The sequence below is a fragment of the Aptenodytes forsteri genome, unplaced genomic scaffold, assembly GCF_000699145.1.
Source record: "Aptenodytes forsteri isolate BGI_AS27 unplaced genomic scaffold, ASM69914v1 Scaffold269, whole genome shotgun sequence".
Lineage (NCBI taxonomy): Eukaryota > Metazoa > Chordata > Aves > Sphenisciformes > Spheniscidae > Aptenodytes > Aptenodytes forsteri.
Genome location: NW_008794418.1, coordinates 193,847 through 215,136, shown reverse-complemented (window position 1 = coordinate 215,136; position 21,290 = coordinate 193,847). Strand labels below are relative to the sequence as shown.

General features: G+C 39.9%; 1 protein-coding gene across 3 annotated transcripts in view; it reads left to right on the top strand.

Annotated features, from left to right (window-relative positions):
* The window catches only part of AP1G1 (adaptor related protein complex 1 gamma 1 subunit), a 36,628-nt gene that overhangs the window by 2,590 nt on the left and 12,748 nt on the right, over positions 1 to 21,290 (top strand). For 2 of the 3 annotated variants that reach the window (XR_658077.2, XM_009289428.2), the window contains exons 2-14: positions 2,055 to 2,179; positions 4,732 to 4,873; positions 6,125 to 6,221; positions 8,519 to 8,595; positions 9,767 to 9,775; positions 12,526 to 12,621; positions 13,128 to 13,208; positions 13,459 to 13,557; positions 13,942 to 13,997; positions 14,940 to 15,053; positions 18,680 to 18,820; positions 19,468 to 19,522; positions 21,144 to 21,266. Coding sequence is in view for 2 of the 3 variants with exons in the window: in XM_009289428.2 (XP_009287703.1) it covers positions 2,055 to 2,179; positions 4,732 to 4,873; positions 6,125 to 6,221; positions 8,519 to 8,595; positions 9,767 to 9,775; positions 12,526 to 12,621; positions 13,128 to 13,208; positions 13,459 to 13,557; positions 13,942 to 13,997; positions 14,940 to 15,053; positions 18,680 to 18,820; positions 19,468 to 19,522; positions 21,144 to 21,266 (1,215 nt within the window). In the remaining variant the exon portion in view is untranslated. The remainder of the gene's footprint in view (positions 1 to 2,054; positions 2,180 to 4,731; positions 4,874 to 6,124; positions 6,222 to 8,518; positions 8,596 to 9,766; positions 9,776 to 12,525; positions 12,622 to 13,127; positions 13,209 to 13,458; positions 13,558 to 13,941; positions 13,998 to 14,939; positions 15,054 to 18,679; positions 18,821 to 19,467; positions 19,523 to 21,143; positions 21,267 to 21,290) is intronic. The other variant, XM_009289429.2, reaches the window with a different exon arrangement.

Here is a 21,290-nt window from a genome sequence, read left to right as displayed (position 1 = left end):
AGTTGGAAGAGTGACTATGTCACTAAAAACTTGGGTAAGTTGTAGTCTGACTATATGCCTGTATCATATCCAGCTTTACTGATGTATCTGTTACAGTACTGATGTAGCAGATTTTATTTGTTCCTTTGAATGAAATGGATATAATGGTATAAAGATCTCTTCCACTAATTAGACCTAATAAGAGCTTCAGCTGATCATGTTTCTCAGTATTGCTGTGTATGAAGCTAGTTTGCATGTATTTGTATACAAGTGAAACAAGAACTCATCAGCTTTTCACGGGGTAAATTTCAATAATATCTTTCAAATTCAGAAGTACTAAAATATATCTTACAGTATCTGTTGCAGTCATTAGTTTTCTTCTGCTTTTTCTTAGTTGTTTGTCTTCTGCCTTTGTTGGCTCTTACAGTGTAGCTTAGATGTCATCAATTCTACATTACATTTTTGCAGAGGGTTGTATAAGAAAGCATCTTGTAAACATGTGGAAAAAAGTTGGTTCAGAGGTGCCTTATTCTCTTACAGAAAGCACTGGGAAGATAAGAGGTCAATATCTAGTGTTCTGTACCTTATCCCTGGTTGATCTTGCCCATTTGTGCAAGTTCAGTTATCCTTGTGGATGACTGATCTCATTGTTCAGAGGTGTTTCTTTATTCTAGATTTTCAGCCCCTTTAAACCTAGCAAACTGGATTAGCTTTCTTTCAAGCTTTTTCTTATCAGTTTGTCACCCTGCACTAGCTGGGTGTTCATATGTGACAACTTCTTGCATAGTTGAGTTGTATGTTCTGATGCCATGCAGTTGTGAAAACTTGTCAGTGGCTAGGCCATAGCACTTATTTTCTCTGGCACATCAACTTTAATTTTCTTATCAGTATCCTGTACATCTTCACCCTCCTGATGTGTGTGTGCTTCTTGCATCTCACCTGTGTCTGTTGCCCTGTTCAAGCTTCCCTATAGCTAGGGACCATGAAAAACTTTTCATGATGCCCTGTATTTTTGCCTGTGCATGCCCCCTTTACTTCCTTTAAAATGGATCTGTTGAAAGCTTTGTCTGATCCCTCCTTAAACCCATTGTGTATGCTTACTTGCTGCCCTGGCTAATTTGTAAAGACTTACAGGATGTGTTTGTGAGGGATAGGTCTCTTGCCTGTTTTGAGAAGCCATTTCTGCTACTTCCTGTCTGGAAAATAGAGATTGATTATACTTGATTAATTATCTGTTAGAGAAAAATATTTTAGTGCGTAGTAATGTCAGAATATCTCTGTGGTTGATGTCTCTTTTCACAGTAAGAAAGTGTTAAGTTTAAAAATGGGTTAGCAATTAAATTCTTAATCAGCTGAGTGCCGCTGGCAGTGATGCATGTTACCTTCAGGATCTCCTTTATGCTATTGAACACAGTTGACCTTTCTACATGGTGAAAGGGAAGCTTGTAGTGGCTACAATGCATATGATTTTAGTCAAACTTCAGGTGTTCAAATAGAGATTACAGAGCAGCACAAAAACTTAACTGTCTCTGACTGTATCTAAGGTTTACCTAGCTAGCAAGTTAGTTATAGATCATAAAAAAATGGTTTTGACAACTTAACTTACAGAGCATTGATCCTCTCTCTGGTAGGTAGATGAACCCACTTAAGCCTGGTCCAGAAGTTTCCAGTGCATATCAAATATGACACGTGATCTAAATTTCCAGACCTTTACTGTTTTGTTTTTAATCATGGATCTCTTGTCTCTATAAATATGTTATCTTTTACTTTTGTGATCTGACATAAACACACGTCTGGTATATTTGAGGTCATGGAAGGCCAACAGTGTCTGGCTACTTCAAGATGCAGGAGCTGCTAATGACTTTTCTGCTGGCTTGCTGGGAGCTTTGGGCAGGTCACTTAACCTTTCTTTGTTTTCCACATCACCAAAATGGGAATAAAATATACTTTTAAAAATGCATTCTGAGAGACCTAAATGAGTAAACATCAAAATTCAAACTGTTTCTCTTCTAGCTAAGAAGTAGTTTAAGCTAATTGTCTTTTTTTCTTCTTTTTTCCTTTTTTTTTTCCTCCAGTTGGAGTGCCTCAAGCTCATTGCCTCTCAGAAATTCACAGACAAGCGCATTGGGTATTTAGGTGCCATGTTGCTGCTGGATGAGAGACAGGATGTCCATCTTCTTATGACCAATTGCATCAAGAAGTAAGGGTACCACCTCTCTCTCCATCAACACATGCTTTGAGGTTTCAGGATCTGAAAGTACACTCCTAACAGTGATATTTTGAGTACTTTAGTGTTTTTCCCTTGTGTTAGAAAACTGGTATCTTCAATTTGTTGTATGCTGTCGACCATACAAGACTGTTCTAGTATTGTACTGTATTGGATGATCCTGTCTAGCTTTCTTAGAGGGAAGAGAATATAAAATTGTATTGGTCCTGAAGAGGTGTATGTGGCAAACAGCACTTCATGTAACTACCGTTACAGAATGGTAGTACGTGTTTCTGGAGGTCATGTTAAGATAAATAAAATCAGGAAGATGAAATGACCACAGTAAGCTGCTCAGCCAGTTCAGAAGACCTTTAATTGTTGTAAAGAACACTCTTTCATTTCTGTAAATTAGTTATCTTTCAGCTTGCAGTGGGAAGGAGCCAGGTGAGCAGTAATGCAGCATCAATAAAGGTCCATGCACCTTTTAAATATGATTGAATCAGGATGTTTTTATAATACTGTTAAAACTTTGTAGGCTTTACTGGCTGTCATATGTCACAAAGTCATATCTGTTGCTGCAGCCATGTTGTCCTATGTTTGTTTACTTCTGCTGACGAGCTCTGAAGAGTTGTCTGACTTCAAGGATCAAGGCTGTGTATCCTGCGTTCTTTTTAAGGTTGGCCTAATGGTCCTGATGAATGGTTTTCCTTGGAAGCAAGGCAGCAACTTGGGATGTGCTGTCTGCTTGGCATCTTGCTGAAATCAGACAAGAGGGGATGGAAAATAATCTTTTTATTTTTACTTTTTTTTCCTCTCAGCAAAATGCTATTAAACTGGGACTGTTTTACATTATCGTTTAGTAGATTAGTGCATTTCCAATAACACTCCTTTTCAAGATGGATGGGAGCAGGAGTGGAACAACTGGGGTCTAGTTGATTTATCCAAATGCCTGCTTGGTTGTGTGTGGTGTGTCTGTTTTTATTATTATTTACTTTTGGAACATAAGCCTCCCAGATATTAGCAAGTAAAGTATTGATCTTCAGTTAGACTGTGGCCTCAAAGTACTTGGAAAGAAACTTGGCAAAACTGCAGGCCTGAGGATCTGCTAACTTTGGACCTAGTGTCCAGGAGAGAAGAGACATTTGGCTAAAGATTTTTCATTGAAATGTCATACCTGTGAGGCTCCTCCGTTAGAACCAGGCTGCTAGGTTAACACCTCTTTTGATTGTTTATGCTAAAATGAATTTGTGTGGTAAGGGTGTAGTGAGTTTGAACTGAAAATGGGTCAGACTGAAGCTGAACAAAACTGGTGGACAGCTTCCCATCACCTCAGTGGGTTGTTTATTGCTTTCTGCTTTGGCTTCTGTATCTACCACTTTGTCTTACTTTTATCTAGACATTAAGGTATTTGATTTATGGCATTGTCTTTCATTATTTTATAGCAAGACCTAGATCTTTGATACAAAAAAAGTGAGCACCCTTGTGAAGCACATACTTGCTATACACACAGCTTTATATAGCTGCCAAAAATTTGTTAAAGGAAGGAAACAAAAAAACAACCCATTTAGTGGCATGTGCTGTCTGTTCCTTCATCTGCATGTTGCCATAGCTGCTTGATGTTACAACCAGAACACTGTCTCTTGCTTTTCTGTATGTTGTGCACATTTGGTTACGTACCACTAGTTTCCCCTGCTCTCCCATCATGCAATCCCCAGCTCCCCTGGCTTCCCAAACCAGGAACCGTATTTTTTACTTTCTTCAGCATTGAATCCTGGATACTGTGGCGACATGAGTAACAAATAGTCTGATGGAAAAGTAGTGTGGAAATCCATTTTAAAGGCTGATGGGATTGCCACGTGAAAGCTATGTCATTGTCTTGTACTTAGTGTGACATTGGTAGCTGGCCTCATGAATAGCATCTACTGTTAGGTGGTTTAACTTCTTGACCGCTTTTTGCAACTTCCTGGGGCATATGAATAGTTAGGATTGCTAAACAAAATTCCTGTATGGATTATTTTCAAGGTGTGTGAGTGGTGGGGTTTGTGGTTTTCACTCAGGATAGAAGATATTTTTACATTGATTTTTATATACTGTTTGGTTTGTAAATGCAGAAGCTAAAGCCTATCCTAGAACATGTTTAAACTGGGACAACCTAGAGTCACTGCAGGACTGTACTTCATATTAGGTTCTTTTCTGCATGCAAGTTACAAAATACAACATTTTGTGTTTACTTTAGAAGTTTAATGGAATTCTGTGTGGTCTTCCTTCTTCTCAGCTCAATCCCTGGATACCCACCTGATAGTTTTAACCAAGTGTTTTATCTTCATAGTTGAGGATTCTAAGTAGAAGTAGTAGCAAACCCTGTGGTACATGCACTCAAAGCTGCTATTGCTCCTAAGTCGTGCTCCCAAATAGCTGAGAATCTGCAGAGTTCTTCTGGGCCACGTGTGCAGCTGGTTAGATGACTGTAGATATAGATGCCTTTTCTTGTGTGTTCAGGTTCTCTGTGTGCATGCTGATTGGCTTTTTTTTGTTCTCCTTTACAGTGACCTTAATCACAGCACGCAATATGTGCAGGGGCTGGCACTCTGCACTCTTGGCTGCATGGGCTCCTCAGAAATGTGCAGAGACCTTGCAGGAGAGGTGGAAAAGCTCCTCAAAACTTCCAACTCCTATCTTAGGAAGAAGGTACTTCAGGGAACTTTTGAATACTTTGTTATGGATTAAAACTCAAGGTTGATCGGATACCTTGCTAATATCTGGAATACTAGATGGCTTGGATCACACTGGCTGAGTATTTTCCCAGTGTGCAAGACAGAGGTCAAAACTCTGTCTATCTATAGCAGGAATGTGTGTAAGCCTCTAAAAGACAAGCCTCCAACAGGTGAGGCAGTTGTTTCTATTTTGATACTCTCTACCTTAATGTTATTGATGGTAATGTGAACACCTGCCTGTTCACAGACATTAACCCCAAACTTCTAGTCATCAGGTTTATTTCTATATCTTCTCAGATAAGTCCAGAGAAACTTTGATCATTAACAGTGCAGGCTGATATCTGAAGATTTGAATGTATTTGATCTCTTCTGTTGATGATGATGACAGTAGAATGTGAGATAGAAAGGTTAAGGGCTTGAAATGGGCAAACAATTATAAATTGTCTTGTTTACATAGCAGGTGTGTCGTAGCATCTGCAAAGTGTAATCACCCTTGTTCTTTTAAATTTATTTCATTGTTAAGTCTTGGGGAGGGTGGGAAGCAGTAAGATTTAGGAAGAGATGCATTGTTACTTCTTTGTCTAGCGTGGGATCTAGAGAGAGACTGGGGAGAAAGCAATGCTAAGAGGTATTGCTGTGTTCTGGGAAGAGGCCCTCAGTGTGCTTGATGCTCAAGCAGCTGCAAAGAATAGTGTCTCCTGTTGCTTCTGCAACCTAGAAGAAGTAGGCAATTTTTTTGCAGTATACTTCTGTTTTTCATAGGATCCATCAGCTGTAGGAGGAAGTTATTTTGTGGGGAAGGAGATGATATTCAAGGGAAAGAAAATGAGCCATAAATTTGACAAAAATTTCATTATTTGCTTCCAATGCATTATTCCCTCCCTTGCAACAGGAAGACAGACTGAAGTAGCCCTGTTAAAGGCAGAGCTGCTTTGCAGTTAATATCGTTTCTGAAGTGAATAATGTAAAAATGAACCATTGCTAGTGGAAGTATTACTTTGTAGCTCAGTGCCTTTTTTCCCCTCCTCACTCATAGTTTTATTGAACTCTTCTCTGTGATGCTGTCTAGTATCACTTGTAACAGAGAGATGGAAAAATGTGCTACAAACTTTCCAGGCCTTTGTATATAATGAAATTTGTGATAGTTCCCACTGTGCTAGATGTTCTCAAAGCATATATTGTTGTCATTACAGTATGTCCTAACAGAGCTGTTTTTCCTATACAGGCAGCATTGTGTGCTGTTCATGTCATTAGAAAGGTGCCTGAACTCATGGAGATGTTCCTGCCAGCCACCAAAAACTTGCTGAATGAGAAGAACCATGGTAATATCCGAGACTCTAGTTAGCAAGGCTATGCCATCCTTTACAGGATGGTGCACTTGCTACCTAAGCCTTTTGTTTGGAAGGAACTCTAGAGGTGTATTTGTATGATTTGTTTCTTCCCATTTCTATGCAGTCAAAGCAGATGTCATTGAGAAGGAAGGGATGTGTATGACTGCTAGTCAGCAGGACTTTTACATGGCATAGGTGACAAAAGGAACACTTTCACTATTTTTTGATAGACTTCAGAGTGGGTAGAATGGGAAAGTGTGTGATTTTTATCCAATACACTGCCTAAAAGGGACTGTAGAGTGCATTTTTTTAGGTTTTTTTTGTCTTCTGTTAGCATAGCAGTATAGGATTCTCTGACATCATTTTAGCAGGCATTCCCAGGACTGGGATACCTACATCCCTGTCAGAAAAGAATCTTTCTTCAGTGCTGTTTTTCCATCAGAACTACATCATAAAACAGATTCTCACTTTAACAGTCTTTTGCGAGATTATTCTGTTTTAATGCTTTTTCTTGCACAACTGCTTCTAGAAAACTATTTAAAGAGAAATACTAATATTAACACCTTGACTAATTTGTATCAAGCCTAGTGCTCACTTCCCAAAGTCTTAGTCCTGTGGCACATCTGCAATGAGCATGTGCCTTAAGAAAATAGGTGGGTGTACTAGGATTTCTACAGTAGATGTTTGCAGTGCTGAAAACCCATTACAGGGAGAAGTTCTGTCTCAAGACAGGGTAGTTGTGAGTGCCAGCAGTACTAACGGGCCATAGTAGCTTCCTGAGAAGCTATTGTTTCTTTTTTTTTTTTTTTTTTGGTGCATGTGTTGTAAACCTTTGAGGTACAGGACAGATTGCATGTGGAATGTAGTTCGTGTGCATGCAGCTAGTTTACCTTGATTTAAAATGTGATGATCAGAACATTTAGACCAGGCATTGCTTCAAATAGGCAATGGTCTGTAAGACTCTTCGTCAGTAAGTGATGCCTACATGGTCCAGCTTGGTAGCGTGAGATACTCTGTCTTTATCTTATGCAACCCTGAAAAGATGAGAGCTGTTCTGTTCCCTCTTTAAAGGTGGGAACGCTCCTCTTCAAGCCTTGGCCAAGCAGAGAATTGAGTCTAGGTTCACCTGAATTCAAGAACCGGATCATCCTTTCTGCTTTCCTCATCCTTAAAAATCATCATCTCCTTTCCCAGCAGTCTTAGCCATGGGCTTTGTGTTGAGCTCTCTCTGAAGCAGAATATATATGAAACCCTTTTAGCAGCCTCTTGGGAGGTCTCAGTGATAAGTAAGCAGTGTCAGTGTTAAGAAAGCTGTGACACAAGCTTTATAGATAGATATTTATGTACTTCAAAACAGATTTTTAGATAGAACCTGCAATAGGTCAGAAAGCTGCATAGCTTGTGGAATATAAATGTCATCTTCTCTGTAGAAAATGCCTATTAAGCAGGTTTCTAGTCTCTTTCTGAGTCAGGAGCTCTCCAGTGCAGACTTAACAGCTACAGAAAATGAACAGCTGAAAAAGTTAGCATCTGAGAAGGATTGCTCTGTTACAGCTGGATGCGGATGTAAAATAATGCTCATTGTTGAAGTTTCATGCTTAACTTGTTAGTGAGATATAACCTTGTAATCTAGCATTGACATCTAGTTAAATGGTTTGTAACTGACATGCCTTTTCTAACTATTTTCAGAGACGCTTTGACTGGGTTTTGTTAAGGCAGGGCACACAGCAGCTGGTTGCCAATGCGCAGACACTGGCTTGACCAAGCAGTCTACTATAATCTTTCACTAGACTGAGTTCTGAGACCTTCTGAGGAAGGCCCAATTCAGGTCACAGAAAGTTGGTTAGGGTACCCAAATCAGAAGAGAAAATCAGGAAGCATGAGGAGCCCAACACCTACAATGCAATTAATGCATACTGTCCTTCTACAGTCTTATGTTTGTATAGAATCACAGAATGGGTTGGGTTGGAAGGGACCTTAAAGATCATCTAGTCCAACTATGTCTGTTACCATCTGACTGTGTTTAGTATGCAAGGTTCTGCAGACAAAGTCTAATTTCTCTCCTCCTTTGGCCTTTAGTTGCAGCTTTAAGACATGAGCACATTGGTATCTGCTTTCCCTTGGGCACAGCTACAAGTGCAAATATATTTTGGGGTAGATATGTTGAATTCAAGATGAATTTTTTTTTTAATGATCTCCTGTTGTTTCCTTATGATCTTTGTCACATGTCTGGAGCCAATGAAATTATGTTAAATGTAGATACTTTTTTCTTCCCCCCTCACCTTTAGGTGTTCTTCACACATCAGTTGTCCTCCTCACAGAGATGTGTGAGAGAAGCCCAGACATGCTTGCACACTTTAGAAAGGTAAGTGTGAACTGATAATATTGCAGAGTTAATATTCATGGTTTTGTTTGTGATGGGTTGGGGGTTTTTTGTGGTTTTTTTTTTACCGATGTGTCCTCTTAGTCTCCCTAGTGAAAGCAGTGTGCATGTCTTTTAATAAAATCCTTACAACTATTTGGGTGAAGAATTTAATGATGCTTGTTATCAAAAAATTTTTTTAAAAAATCATTGTTTAGGAATTTTGTGTGTATCTAGCCCTAATCCCCTTCCATAAGTGGGTAACATCAGTCTTAAGACTGTACAGTATGAAACTCATCCTAAACTTAGATTTAAAGTGTCCTCTTCGATGTTCCCTTAGGGTTTTTTTTTCCACTCTTTGTAGCTAATTGCATAGTGACATCGGAATCACGAATGTATTAAACAAAGAGGCAAAGATGAAAAACTGAGGCTTATACCAACATGCCTCAACCACAGCCACACAATTTTATAAACTCAGGTCAAAAATACCCATTATATCATTTTCCATTTTAACTTAAGGGTTTGAGAGTCAATGTCACTCTTCCTCTTCTGGTTAGGAATGTTTGCTGCTTCTTTCCCCGTTTTCCGCCCCCCCCCCAGCACAAACTTCCTTATGCTGTTTGCTGTGATTTGCTGTGTGGTATTATTGCCATATGAAAGACTACCAATAGAAGGGTAGCTGAAAATTGCATTGATTATGTCATTCTGACTTCTTGGTCAAAGAAGGAGAAATTGAACAAACCTGGTAGAACAGAACTGGCCATTTGCTCCCCTGAAAAATCTTAAAGGTGCTTATTTATCGGCATGCCCAGTTTACTGTTCTTCCTTGGCTTGTCCATATCATTAGGGATTTCAAGCAGTACATCCTCTGATGCATCTTAGTGTTTTGGCATGCATTTTCCTTTGCCCTGATTGTATATGTCAAAGCAGGAATGAAAGTGGGACTAGGGTCATCTTGAAGGAAGCCATCCCTGCTACTAATTGCTAAGTTAAGATGATAGTTGTGGGAAAAGAGGGAAGAGCTAAGTCCACAAAATTTAGGTACTAGGTACATTCTCTTCTAGCTATCTCTTGTAGTTGTTTATGCTGTGAATGGTATAACATTGATCTGTCCTTAATGCCTGCTTCGTCTGTTTTGTCCCTTTTGTCTGTTTGGAATCCTGCTGTGTGTTAGAATGAAAAGGTAAGAGTTAATTCTCCTTTGAAATGCCTGCATTGAATCTGTAGATGTTTGTCTCTTGTGAGGCATTGCCTCTTAATGCCACATTTGTGATTGATGCCACATGCTTCGATCAACTGTACTTGTCTAATGCTTTTTGTGTGTTGGTCTTGTCTTGTCACTAAACTTCTATACCCATGGCAGCCCTGAATCTCAGTTGTGGCCTTCTCCAAACACGAGCCTGCTTCCCTCAAGCTCCCTCTCATTTGAGGAATGCTTTAGGGAACTTTTTTGTGCCTATGCATACTGTAGCCCTGGGCTTTCTTCTTACCACAAATTGGGCTTTGTGTTTTGCCTGAATCATGGGGCAACTTTGGGTGCTTCCCAAAAGGGACCAGGAGAGGCAGTTACCTAGCTGCCTGTAAGCGGGCTTACCGTGCTGCAAAGAGCTACTGAGTACAGCTGCATTGCTGATATTTTTCGTGGGTGTAATTTGACTACAGAAGATTGGGGGGGTGGCCCCCAACCAATCTCCATGGCTGCAATGTTTCCCTTTGTTTGTCCTGTCCTAAGTCCTGATAACTCTTGCATGTTAGAAGGCAAAGAAAATGTTAATCAGGGTTCCAGGAATGCTCCAGCAGGTCACTCCACTTGTCTGTTACTCTGTCTTGAGGGAAGATGTTGCAGCATTCTTCAGTTTCCTCTTTAAGGCAGATAATAGGAAATTCATGGTTCCTTTTGTTTGTGTATTTTATGAAATGCACGTTTTCAGAGGAGTACATAATTCCTGAAGAGCGAAGGTAGGAATAAAAAGAGACGATGGGGAAACTCAGCTGATTTTCTTCTTGTACTGTACCACAAATGTACAGGACTTTAGTCCAGAAAACATTGCCCATTTAGTATGTCCACATGCAGATGTTGTGCTCTGTAAGTCACGCTGTGCTTTTGGCACCTTCTGCTACTATCTGTCCTGAATCTGAAGTACCATCTTGATTTGATGTTGTCAGAAGTGGCAGCTTTATTATAAGCAATCTCTGATCTGGTAAAAATTTAGTGTGAATGCAATCCCCGACTCATAGTAGGCATAAATGAATGCAGGAGCAGCCCATCTCAAGGACGGGAAAATTTAAGTCTTAAGGGTGAATCATTGGGAAGGGTTTTGTAGAGAACATTTTGATAAACTGTAATTGTCATGCATGGAGTTGAGAGAAAGAATGATGCTGTCCTGGTGCTAGCCATGCTTCAGGAGTGAAAAATCCACTTAGTGCAGCCACCATAACACCTCTGTCTAGTTTGTCACCTCATCTCCAGCCAGTGTCTGAATTATTTTAATAATACCAGCACTGACAGGGATAGAAGAAACTTTGTATGGAAGGAATAAAGGTTGTAGAGATCTACATCTCTACATCATCCACCAGGAGTGTTTTTTCTCTTACAGTTCAATGAAAATTAGTCCAGTTTCTGTCTTTCAACCTTAAGATTTTTCATAGGATGTGTTGGAAATGAGCTTCCATTTCATCCCTGAAGACTATTTTGTTACTTATAGCTGCTATGAAGGTTTTTGGAGATAAATAGTAGGTGCTATGAAGGTTTTTGGAGATAAATAGTAGTATAGTTATATAGTTGTTATAGCTTGTCTGCTTTAATGATTGGCTTATTTGCCATGTTCTGTCCTAAACTGATTACTTGCTCGGCATGTGTGAGATACTATGGAGAAATTCTATTACGGTTCCTCAGAGCTGCCCTGACAGATGAAGTGCATCGCTAGAGATGCCTAAGATGGAGGGAGTTGAACCAAACTTTTGCAAATAGGTAGCACTTCTTCAAAGCTGTGTACAAGTCTTGAAAGATAACTTATTCCTATGGGCAGATGTCTACTGGGAGACCAGTGCCACCAACATCTGAGGAATCTGAACTGCTTCTGAAAGTTTTTTAGCCCACACAGTTGGAAAGAAACTTTAAAATATGAAGTGTAAGTTGATATGATTTTGTGCTCCTGAATCTGGCATAGTAGCAGTGCTTCCATCAGTTTCTCTGCTATTATGCAGAACCCTTCTGACAGCAGTGAAGCAAAGAGTTTGGTCAGTTTAGTGTTGCTGCTCTTGCCGAGAAGTTTGGGATGAAGAGGAGGAGAATAGACCCTGGAGCAGGGAAGAAGTAGTCTAACCATAGAGCCCTGGGGGAAGGCTGGAGGGAAACTCATTCTCTGCCCTATTTGGAAAGTCTTGGAGGGGAAGCAGATCACAAAGCTTTTCTTTCTAGAAGCTAAGTTGGATGGAGTGTCAAACTTGAAGGAATTGTTAATAATTTACTCTGATCATAGCAGTATAGTACTTGAAAAGATGAAAATGCTTGGCTATGCCTGATGCTTCCGTGGAGATGTATGCTAAAAATGAGTCAGGAGCTAATGTAAAGCTCCCAAGCGAAGTCCTGGAATTAACCATTTTAATAGTCCCAGCACATCCCCTTTTCACGAAGAGAGGAATTTAAGTTGGCATTTCCTCTCAGGTCTCAACTGCCAAGCTCTGGTAGATTTAGTACTTTAAAGATACAATATGGTGCTCAGGTCCCAGCTTAACTGTTTCTAGTTGTGCCCTAGCTAAGCTGTAGGTATTCATATAACATTAGCTGTAGATGTGCCGGTTGAACTTTGTGGAAGAATCCATGGACTGACTTGCTTTCAAATACAAGATTTGTTCTTGGAGCTGTACTTCAAAGCTGGGGGTGGGGGGCAAAGGAACAACACCCTAATGGGACAACTCTCTTCTTCACAGCTTGTTCCCCAATTAGTTCGTATTCTGAAGAACCTTATCATGTCTGGGTATTCACCAGAGCATGATGTGTCTGGGATCAGTGACCCCTTTTTGCAGGTAAGAACTGATGCAAACAATGATTGATAGCTTTAATTCTAGTACTGTGTTTTGAGAGTTAGGTATGATGAGGTGGTTACGTCAGGGCAGCTGTGTTGATTTTAAGATTTTGTGTCTTTGTTAGAGCTGAGTGTGAAAATGCTCTTTATCTACCTTAGTGAAAGACACCTGCTTTAGTTTAAACAGCAGTTGTAGTACTTTGTCATATTATGTGAAGTTGTGACAAAAGGGAGAAGCAGCAACATGTGTTGGTCTTGCAAGGCTGTGCCTAGTGGGTAATGGGGGTATTCTTAACAGTTCTGGCTAGTGGGAAGAAAATGAGCACAGCATAAGCCTGTTCTTGTTGGTAAAGGTCTTATTAAGGATAAGTATTTTGCTTAGGAATGGAAATCAGCAGCTTGTTTTGCTGCTTTGCCACTCCTAAGGAAATGTACTGGGCATTTCATGGCCTCCATGTGAAACACTGCCATCCAATGAGATTTTCTTTGCTTTATTTTGTCAAATAGGTACGAATCCTGCGGTTACTAAGAATTTTAGGGCGAAATGATGATGATTCTAGTGAAGCAATGAATGATATACTTGCACAGGTGAGGTCTGCAAGGTTGATGACAGCTTAAACTTTCTCTTTTGGTTTCTTAATAATTTGGATTCAGCAGCACTGGTGAGGATGCAGCTGGTTGCTATTCTGGGTTGAATTTTGCTGCAAGAGACACGTGTTCATAGGTGTGATGCTTGTTTGCTAGGGATTGGTTAGTTTCGCTGCCTGTTCTGCAGAGCAGCACAAAGGGGATCTGTTTTGGATGCATTGGAGTCGCTTATTTTGTTTCGTTTCTGCAGGTTGCCACTAATACAGAAACAAGTAAAAACGTGGGAAATGCCATTCTCTATGAAACTGTGCTGACTATTATGGACATAAAATCTGAGAGTGGACTGCGAGTAAGTTGCCTCTGCTATGGCCTTTTTTTTTCCCTAGGCCTGTATTAGAGTAATTTGTGTAGAGGACATGAAGAAAAGTTGTTTCACCCAAACATAGCTCTGCTGGCTCTGGGTAAGACTGTAGCCTCTTCAGTAGCTGGTGTTTTAAAAAATAAAAAAGCAAAACTTCCTGTTGACTGTGTTCCCTTGAGTGCAGGAGAGAGCCTGTGCAGTGTTTCTCTTAGCTTTTCCTCTGCTTAGTCAGCTTCTAGAGTTCTTTATGTTATGCTTTTGGCCAAGAACCGGAATGGTAGCTTTGACATGTTGCCATTAAAATCATCTTGAAACAATGAAGATGACCAGCAGCCTTTTTTGATCACTGACCTTCCCTAACTTTTTCTGCAGGTGTTAGCCATTAACATCCTAGGCCGTTTCTTATTAAACAACGACAAAAATATTAGGTAAGTTATATGAAGTGTGTTTTGGCAACATCCAGTTTAAAATGTGTGAGAAGCAATTACACAAAGATTATGCTGAGGTAGAGCTTTCCAGGAGACCATATTGGGAAGTATTGTTATTGGAGTTAGTATGACTGTCTAGCTTTCTTCTTTCTTGGTGCATTCTTTTCTGTGTGAAAATCTTAACTGTGGCCCTGCCCTTCTTAGTTGATGAGTCTGGGTATATGATCTAATTTTTAACATGTGATTTCTTAATCTAGTCAAGTGTTTTTTCTGATAACCTGTGAATCTCCTGTCTTGTCCCAACTGGTCTGTGGACATTCAAATCAGAGTTGGCATTGGAGATCTGACAAATTAGGCAAAGATTGTGGTTTTTCAGTCTAAACTTCTTCCTCTGTTTCCTCTCATTACTTCAGTTATGTTCCTTTTACTCATGATAGTAACTGTGTGCTGTTGGCAACACGGAAGTTGTGCTTTGGTCACTATGAATCTGAACATGGAATTGCTGCAACTGCTAAAATTAAGTCCCATCTCTAGGTATTTTGATTGCAAATCATGATATAGGTAGAAGACTCCAGCCTTGGGAATTGCAACTCACACTAGTTTGAGTGTATGATCTCCGGAGGTCTAATCTTTAATTGTTTTGTCTTTTCAAAATCCTTGTGAAGACTGGACAACTGACATGAGCCCATGAATTGGGACGGGTGCTTGTTCGGGCAGCAGGATGTTGTTAGGCATGGTACAGTTTAATATGGTAACTCACCTTTGAAGATAGGCCAGGCAGTCCCCTGGAAGATTTCCATTTGTTACTGAGTACAAGGAACAGCAACTGTTCTGTTGCAAAATAAGTCTAAGGTGGTTTTTTTTTTGGGGGGGGGGGGGGGGGGGGGGCTGTGCATTAAATGCCTACTGTCAACTATTTGTTACCATATGTCCTTACCCCAGATACGTAGCTTTGACGTCATTGTTGAAAACTGTGCAGACAGACCATAATGCAGTACAGCGGCATAGAAGCACGATTGTGGACTGCCTGAAGGATCTGGATGTCTCCATTAAAAGGTAATTGAAATATCAGTGAAATAGACTATCAAGGTTGACAGCCTATGGAAAGTGAGCAGGGCATAGGGGAGAATGACAATAATCTTGGGGAACTGTAAGTGAGAGTAGTATTAATGCATTGTATGGTTCATACTTCAAAGAAGGTAATGAATATGTGCAGCCACCTTCTTTGGGAAGCTGCTTTTACATTTTATGCATCTTGGGTTGGAAAAAAATATTTTTGTTTGCCTGAATTTTTCCAAAATGGAGTGAACGGAGATCAGATGGTGTGCTCACAACAAGATGGAAAGCCTCCATAAAGTATGATCCTAATCAAAGCTACTCTGACATGCTCTATTGCTTTTCTTTCCCAGATGAACAGGTAGTGCCATGTTGTCTTGAAGCAGTGTTAAGCCATTCAAATAATGTATTCTAGATTAAATTTGATTAGGCAGTGGTAGAATTCAGACTTACTTGATTGTTCAAATAATTTGCTTACAAACCAGGTCCTGTTATGCATTCTTTGGTGTTCATTTGTCATTTAAATAGCGGTATGTTGCTACTTCTCTGGGCAATGGGAGAGCTTGCAACCTTATTTCTCACTACAGGAAGACTTTTTTCTGATACTCAGTCTAAACTTCTTCCTCTGTTTCTTCTCATTACTTATGTTCCTTTTACTCATATTAACTTTCTCCTGTTTCTGTCAGACACTCATAGATACTCTTGAATTGTTTGATCTCACTTTTGCCCAACCTATATGGAATACTGCTCTTCTAAATTGAGTCTTTCAGCCTGTCAATTGCTTGCTCTTTCTTTCAGAACTCTCTTCCTCATCGTTATTCTTTCTGTAACCGGTGGTTGGAGCTCAGTGCAGCATACAACATGTCAGTGATAGGCACAGTTGCATCCCTGTTGCTTCTTGTGGAATCCGTCTGCTGCAGGCAAAAATTTCACAGAGCTCTCGTCACATTATGAATATACTTTCAAAATTGCTCAACCTCTTTTTTCCATGTTGTCAAACTGATTAGGTACATCTTAGATACTCATTCTGATAGGCATTCTCCAAATTTATGCCCATCTTTGAATCAGATCTAGATTTTTAACAGCACTGCTCAATTTAATATGTACAGAATAGGAAAGAAATTGGATCTGTCTCACTTCTGAAACTTAGTTTTAACTGTTATATAATGGGTATCATGTAATCTATTTTTATAGTTGCAATCTATCCCAAGACATAAATTTGTATCTTATATGCTGAGCAAGTCAGGCTGCTGTTGCAGTTTGTTGCCAGAGACAGCATGAGGCTAGGTTGTGGAATAGCAAAGCCCCATCTAGGTTTTGGATAGGAGGCAACAAAAGCATTTTATTGGTGCCTGCTAGGAAAACATAGGTATGGTACAAATGACAGAGCTTCATGTCTGAGTGCTGTTGGAGGATGAAGCCTTTGAGTGATCCATCAGCAGAGCATGATGTTGCCATGCTGACACTCGTGCTGCTGACAATGCACTGTCTTCATTGAAGCAATATATTGACTGGATGTCAGAGTCCCCAGGTAGCAGGTTTCAAGCACTGGGACTTGAGGGAAAGACATGATACCTCGTGTTGCTTATCTGAAACATGGCCTGTTCTCATCATCTTTTAACCATTGCAGCGCATCTTTGGTCCGTGTAGTATTATTCAGAATGGCTTTGCCATTTAATTCAAGTCTTTTTGTCTGTCTGCTTGACATAATTAAACTACATGATTAGGAACTTTGTGACAGAAATGAGCCAAGTAATATGATTGAAGGTAAGCAATATGTGTTGAGATAAATGCCTGGTATTAAGATTGCAGAGTACCTCTGTGTACCTGCAGTATTGATATATCTGCTATAATGTGACTGAAAAGTTAAACATAAACATGGAAAACTTGTAACCCAGTAGGGTTAGGTGTAAGGAGTTGGGAACTAATTGGAGGGATGAAAACAATTCTAATAATGGCATAGGTCTTCAACCAGCCACAGATCTAGATGATAAAAGGTAACAATTTATTATGTATTTCCACTCTAATTCTGAACACCTCTGTGTTTTCTAGGTCCCTGGGTATTAGTTGGGTAAAAAGCAAAATAGCACATTTACAGTTCACAATTCTGTAGAAATCCTTCTTATTACAATAATAACTAGGGAGATGTTGAGAAGCAGTGCTGCCTAGATGTTTTCAGGTTCTTGAGAACAAATAGCTTGTGCCCAATACCATTGGGTTGGGTAATGTGCCTGGTCTAAGTTGTTTCATGAATATTGGGAAAATACTAAGTGATCAGAAAAAATAACTGTGTCCATGTAGTGGTAGGTTAGCAGGCTTGACACTGGAGCAAGACATTATCAGTGGGACTGCTCATGGGTTTGTTGCCAGTAAATACATGAAAGGATGACAGCATAACTCATGCATCTCAATGTTATGATTTTAATGAAAATTGCTGGAGTTAAAGACACATTGAAGTCTGATCAATTTGAAGAAAGTATATATTATAAAATAGACTTTAGGCCTTCTGGCATAATTTTGGACATAATCTGTTGCACAGCAAGCAGTACAAAATCACTATACACTTGAAGTAGTTCAGCAACTATCCAGATTATTTCAAAAGATAACTGAAATGCAGGAGGAAGTTTGTTATGTGCTATGAGGATCTTTCTTGTCTTCTAGTAGGCTATCTCAGTGACAGGCAGAGAATAAAGTTCCTGATAGTATGAAGAGGACACAACTTGGAGGTTTGGGTTCTGGATTACACCAAATGCTCAATTTTAAAGAATAGTCAAGGTGGTTTAGTGAGGCTGTTTTAATGCATTGTTTTAATGCATTTTAACATTACTAATTGCCAACGTTGTACAGAAGTCAGTTGCATTTGAAGATAGTAGTCTTCATTCAAAAAATGTCAGAAGAATGGGAGAGCTGTGCTAGAATCAACTGCAGAAGCTTCAAGCAGAAGGGCTAAGGACTAGCCTCTGACCTGTCAATGTACTCTGTCTAGTTGTGGTGTCAACTTGTCGGGGGGGAGGAGTGGGTTCTGAAAACAGCACCAGGGTAATTTTGTGTTCTAGAAATCTTACGTAGTCTATCTGACAGGATACGATAAAGATTATCAGTTAATATTTTAAATCTCTGCTGTATTTGAATCTCTAATATATGGAGATTGAAGTAGGTCTCTTCTGGATCCCTGAAGCTGGAGAAAGCGTGTTGTAGCATGGATTACTTATTGCAGTTGTGTGTCAGAAATGACGAGCATGCGATTACAAATACTTGGACAGTCAGACCTTAATGCTGATGGACTCTGGTTGCTGAAAGATATTTCTAGCCTTTAGGACATCTGGATAAGTGTTTCTAGAACACCCTCACTCCCCCTTAGTTTTTTTGGTGGTGGGTATTTACTGTCTGCCCATTAACAGGAAAATACTGGTACATTTAATGTGGAACGCTGTTCTCGCAGGATTAATAAATATTGCTCTCTTCTTAACTAAAAGGTAAGTGCATTTGAGTAGCTGGACTTGGGTTTTGTTTTGGGGTTGGTGGTGTGGTGGTTTGTGGTTTTGTGGGTTTTTTTGTTGGGTTGGTTTTTTTTTTTTACTTTACTAGGAGAAGATACTTTATTGGTTTTCTGTCTCTTGCCCTAGGCGTGCAATGGAACTGAGTTTTGCTCTTGTTAATGGGAACAATGTCCGTGGAATGATGAAGGAGTTGCTGTATTTCTTAGATTCCTGTGAACCAGAGTTCAAGGCAGACTGTGCATCTGGAATATTTCTTGCAGCTGAAAAGTACGGGGTCAATTTACTTTTTTTTTGTACATCCTCAGAATTACGAGCATTTTGCGTGTTGTTCCTCATCCCCCAAGAGAGAATATGTTGATCATCTCTTTTCCATTTGCTGGTCTGTGTGTGGTTTGTCAGTTTTAACCCACTCTGAGGAACAGGACACACTAGTGCCTTGGGACACACTAGTGTGTCCCATATGGATAGTCTTCATACCACTAAACCTATATATTGATTTCTGCTGCACTTTGGAACAGGTATTGTGCTGACATCCTGGCCCTGGACCCCCTCCACACACACAAATTCTCTCTGGTTAGTTGTACAAGTGAGATGATCTCATTACTGTTGAGCCATTATAATCAGCAGCCTGACTTTGAAGTATTGTATATGCAAGGTATGGCTGTGCTATATTATACAGACTTGTATATTCATTCAGCTTGCTGATATCAGCATTAATACAAAAAAGTCAAAGAATGCGAAGTGTGTGGTGTTTTGTTTTGTGGGGTTTTTTGTGTGTGTTTTGTTGGTGTCCTCCCCTCAGGAAACAGTGAGGCAGGAAGTAAGTGAATGGGGAGGTTCTGATGATGATGGGTTTCTTGCTGGTGTCGAAGGCTAGCAGTTACTGCTCTAATTTGTTTTCTTAATTTTGTCAGATATGCTCCTTCCAAACGCTGGCACATAGACACAATTATGAGAGTCTTAACAACGGTAAGTGAGGTTGCCTCTCTTGTATGTGACTGCATAAAAATTTTTTAATTCTGTAGGAAGTTACTCATCATCAAGTTGGAGATGGCTATAAAGGCTGGCAGCTAACAAATGCTACAATACACAGAGGAAGTGTACTTACATGGTAGTGACCCAAGGCAGCCAATCAGAAATATGTAAACTCAGTAAATATGACTGAATGGATTTTAGAAGAAATTTATGGTTTCAGAAATGCACAAGAATACAGTGTGTAGCAGAGGTTTTTTTCTACTGCAGTAATCACATTAGCTTCTAAGTTAGGACAGCTCTTGTGCTGTCTGTGATTCCAATATATAGTGCTTTCACGGGAGGGTGAACACAGCCTTAAGTGACTTGCAAAGAGAAAGGGGGTGAAACAATTTCTTGGAATTATCCCAAGTTGGGTTTATCAAAGCTTTTTTAATGAAACTGTATCAACAGCTTTCTAGTTCTTCTTCTTTGGGTTTAATTATTACTCTTTTCCTACATGAATTTATTTATAAACATCACAGCTGAAGTGGAACTGGAGTAGTGTTTTGGCAAACAAGAGGGAAGAGATCTTTAACTTGGGTAGGCAGTGTGTTCCCTGAGGCAAAGGAGCGGGAAGAGATTTATTTTATCAGTATGAGTGTTCAAACTTGAGAAGTTCATCAAGAAGCGAGTCTGGCTTGTGTACTATTTTGCCACCCTGGAACAGAGAAAAGTAGATTCCTCTGAACTGAGAATTGATTTCCATTAGAAGGTTGGCTGTGAGAATTGCTCTCAGATTACTTCCTTCAATAAAGTAACTTTCTTCTCTTGGCTGCTGGAGAAACCGTTTATAAAGCTGTATTCATGAGACTACCTACTGCAGACTCTTACAGATAAACATCCTTTTCAGTTTAGCAGACTTATGAGAACTAACACAGAAAGATGGCATCAGCCATCTTTTGGCTAGGTGGGTTCTCACTAGTTGACCTAATTGGGCTCCTTCTTTTTGCATGCTCTGCTGTCAGTGCCAGAGGAGTGCCTAAACAGAACAGGTTTTGAACAGTATACATCTTCCCCTCAGTGCCAAAGCTGTGTGATTGTGTGTTGCCCCCCATACTTTCCTGGCCATAAGGTGGGCTTTTCCCTCTGAGCTCTGTGTTCCTATCCTCTAACCAAAGAGTGATATGCAGGCAAGTTCCTGGGTCCTGTGCTTATTTGGCATAGCGTCTGGCTTTGAGCAAGTGATTGAATAAACTGTGTTCTGCCCCCAGGGTGTCTTTGACTTAAAGCCTTCCATTTAACAGAGCAGTTTTCTGTGTTGCTGTTTGTTCCTTCTGTAGCACAGGCTTCTTATGTCCACACTCTATCCTCTTGACAATTTCAGGATATCTATAGTATGGATTTCTCTGGGTATAGTTGAGTTCATTGGGAAAATGTGCTGTCCTGAAATTCTACCCATCTGAGCCTGCTCAAAATCAACCATAAAGCGCTTGGGGATGAGGAGGTTGATTTTTATTTCCATGCACATCAGGTGGCTTTGTGAAGGATATCAGCAGATGCTGGGTGTTACTGAGAAGTCAGATAGTGAAACCTAACAGCTTTTATTTGTCTCTCGAATACACAATTGTTCTTGCAGGCAGGAAGTTACGTTCGTGATGATGCTGTTCCCAATCTGATTCAGCTAATAACTAATAGTGTGGAGATGCATGCCTACACTGTGCAGAGACTCTACAAAGCCATCCTTGGTGATTACTCCCAGGTAATACCAAATGTGACCAGCCAC